Source organism: Anomaloglossus baeobatrachus, chromosome 10 (genome assembly GCF_048569485.1).
Source record: "Anomaloglossus baeobatrachus isolate aAnoBae1 chromosome 10, aAnoBae1.hap1, whole genome shotgun sequence".
Classification (NCBI taxonomy): Eukaryota; Metazoa; Chordata; class Amphibia; order Anura; family Aromobatidae; genus Anomaloglossus; species Anomaloglossus baeobatrachus.
In genome coordinates this window covers 43,088,348-43,090,826 of record NC_134362.1, presented here as the reverse complement: position 1 = coordinate 43,090,826, position 2,479 = coordinate 43,088,348, and the positions used below count along the sequence as shown (strand labels likewise).

Genomic DNA, 2,479 nt, shown 5'->3' with positions numbered 1-2,479 from the left:
GTACCCTAAATACTGGCGCTAGGACTGTCAGTGGGGACCACTAATGGGGAGTGAATCATTGTGGGGGGGGATCACATAATAGGGAGACCAGTCAATAAAAAGTTAACCTTTTAAGGTGTGCATGTGTACCCCCAATCCTGGAGTCAGGCCTGTCAGTGGGGAGAGGAGATCCCATAATAGATAGACCAGTCAATAAAAAATTAACCCTTTAAGCTGTGTACATGTACCCCCAATATTGGAGCCAGACCTGTCAGTGGGGGAACACTGATGGGGGGGTGGGGGATTACATAATAGGGGACCAGTCAATAAAAAAAAAAATATATCAACCTTTTAAGTTGTGCACGTGTATCCCCCGATACTCTGCAGTGCAGGCTGAGTGCCCTGGAATCATTTCTATCACTGATGATGATGATGACTGTACAGTTACAGGTGGAGGAGGGAGGGCCATCTACATTGTGTCACTTGATCATTTACTATTTATTGTCTCTTATGCTGTTGATCTGTGCGACATTTTCCTCCTCCTCATACATGGAAATGTGTTACTACTGTAAAACTGTCCCCCAGTTACTACATAACCCAATAATGGAGCATTCACTCCTAACTATGACCATAGCATGTACCCCCTGCTGATTTGTGGGGTGTGATACATGCCCCCCACTGTGTCAGTGGATCTTCATATAGTAAAAAAGTAAATCTTTCTAGATCTCCTTAATAAATGCTGTCCTCACCTGTTGCTGATCCTCCGGAGGGGTCGATCTCATGCTGTGCCCCATCCCGAACACTTGTGTAGTCCCGGGGTCACTGGGGCTGTGGCTGCTTCTGCTGCACCCTAAATCCTGAAGAGGGAAAGGCCCAGAAAAGTCTCTGTACATTGTCTGGAAGTGAATTCTCGCTCTGTCACGCTCGCACTGACTCACAGATCTACGCTGCCTCATTTTTATCAATGGGGACTCCTCGACTTAATGAACTGGACCGTTCCAAATTTATAGAGGGGGGGACTGAAAATAAAAAGGCGTAATAAGATTATTATTACACTCCGATTATTTCTTTTGAGTATCTCCAGTGCTGTTATAAATCGTATATTCTCAATTGAGATACTTATAAAGTGTTTGTTTTAGTTTTAGAAGCTCTGTAAGAAATGTGACCTTCCCCGTTTCACCCTGCAGATGGTACATTCCGAGGATTACCCAGAGCGATGACGTACATACCCTTATAAGGGCACACTTCCTCAGTGAAAGGAAAACCCTTTGCTAGAAGCGTTTGTTTTTTAACTCTGCAGTTTCCAGAGCGGAATGGAAAGTCTAGGTGAACAGAACTCGCTGCAGAGATACCTTGTTCTGGGAAATGATGCTTGTTTATACATGGAGGGTTCCTAGGTATCTGGTGAATTACTTTTAACCCTTCTTTTGGGAAATGGAGAGTAGTCAGAGAAGTGTTTACCTGAAACTCTTCATTTCCCTCCATTAACCATTCTTGTAGAGATGTGGACGTTTCCCTGCAATATTTACTTTACTATCAATAAGTAATTAGTATTATTGTAAAAAAATCGCTTATTTCCCAGGTGCTAAAAGTGCAGAAAAATGCCCCAAATTATTAAAATTCTTTATATTTTATTATTAACCTGATCATTTATTTTTTTACGCATTAATTTTTTAAAAGTAGACTTTCACAGACGCGGTGGTACCAAATATTATTCTTTTTTTGTCATTTTTGGGGGGGATGAAAAAAGGGGGTGGATGAATCAAATATTCATTTTCATGAAATAAAAAAATAAGTTTCCAAAAACATTTACAAGGATTAAATATAAGAATTTAATATAAAATATTAGAAATAATAAATAATTGATATACTGATAATATATATATATATATATATATATAAAAAAATTAAAATGTATATATAATATATAAAATTAAATAATAAAACATATTAAATTAATAAAATACAAAATAATTGATTTTATACATATATAAATATATACACATATAAATACATATCTAGGTATATAATGATAATAATAATGATAATAATAATAATAATAAAAAAGTATAATAATATAATACTAATATAATAATACAATTACAAAAAATAATACATAAATAATAGTTAATTAAATATATATAATAAAAAATAATTGATATATATTGTATGTATTATTATATATATAATTTAATATATAATAATAAAAAAATATTTTATATATATATATATATATATATATAATAAAAAATATTTTTTTATTATATATTAAATTACTTATTTATTTAATTAACTATTATTTATGTTTTTTTGTAATTTTATTATGTATTAATGTTTTATTATTATATAAGTATTATATTATTATACATTATTATTATTATTATTATATTTACCTATATATGCATTTATATGTGTATATATTTATGTACGTATAAAATCAATTATTTTGTATTTTATTAATTTAATTATGTATTATTATTATTTAATTTTATATAATATA

The 2,479-nt window shown here is 31.8% G+C and overlaps 1 protein-coding gene across 1 annotated transcript in view; it reads right to left on the bottom strand.

Moving 5' to 3' along the window:
* The window catches only part of FOSL1 (FOS like 1, AP-1 transcription factor subunit), a 15,333-nt gene extending 14,398 nt beyond the window's left edge, over positions 1-935 (bottom strand). The window contains exon 1 of the mRNA XM_075325592.1: positions 729-935. Within this exon, the coding sequence (XP_075181707.1) occupies positions 729-935 (207 nt within the window). The remainder of the gene's footprint in view (positions 1-728) is intronic.
* Positions 936-2,479: the final 1,544 nt, after the last annotated feature.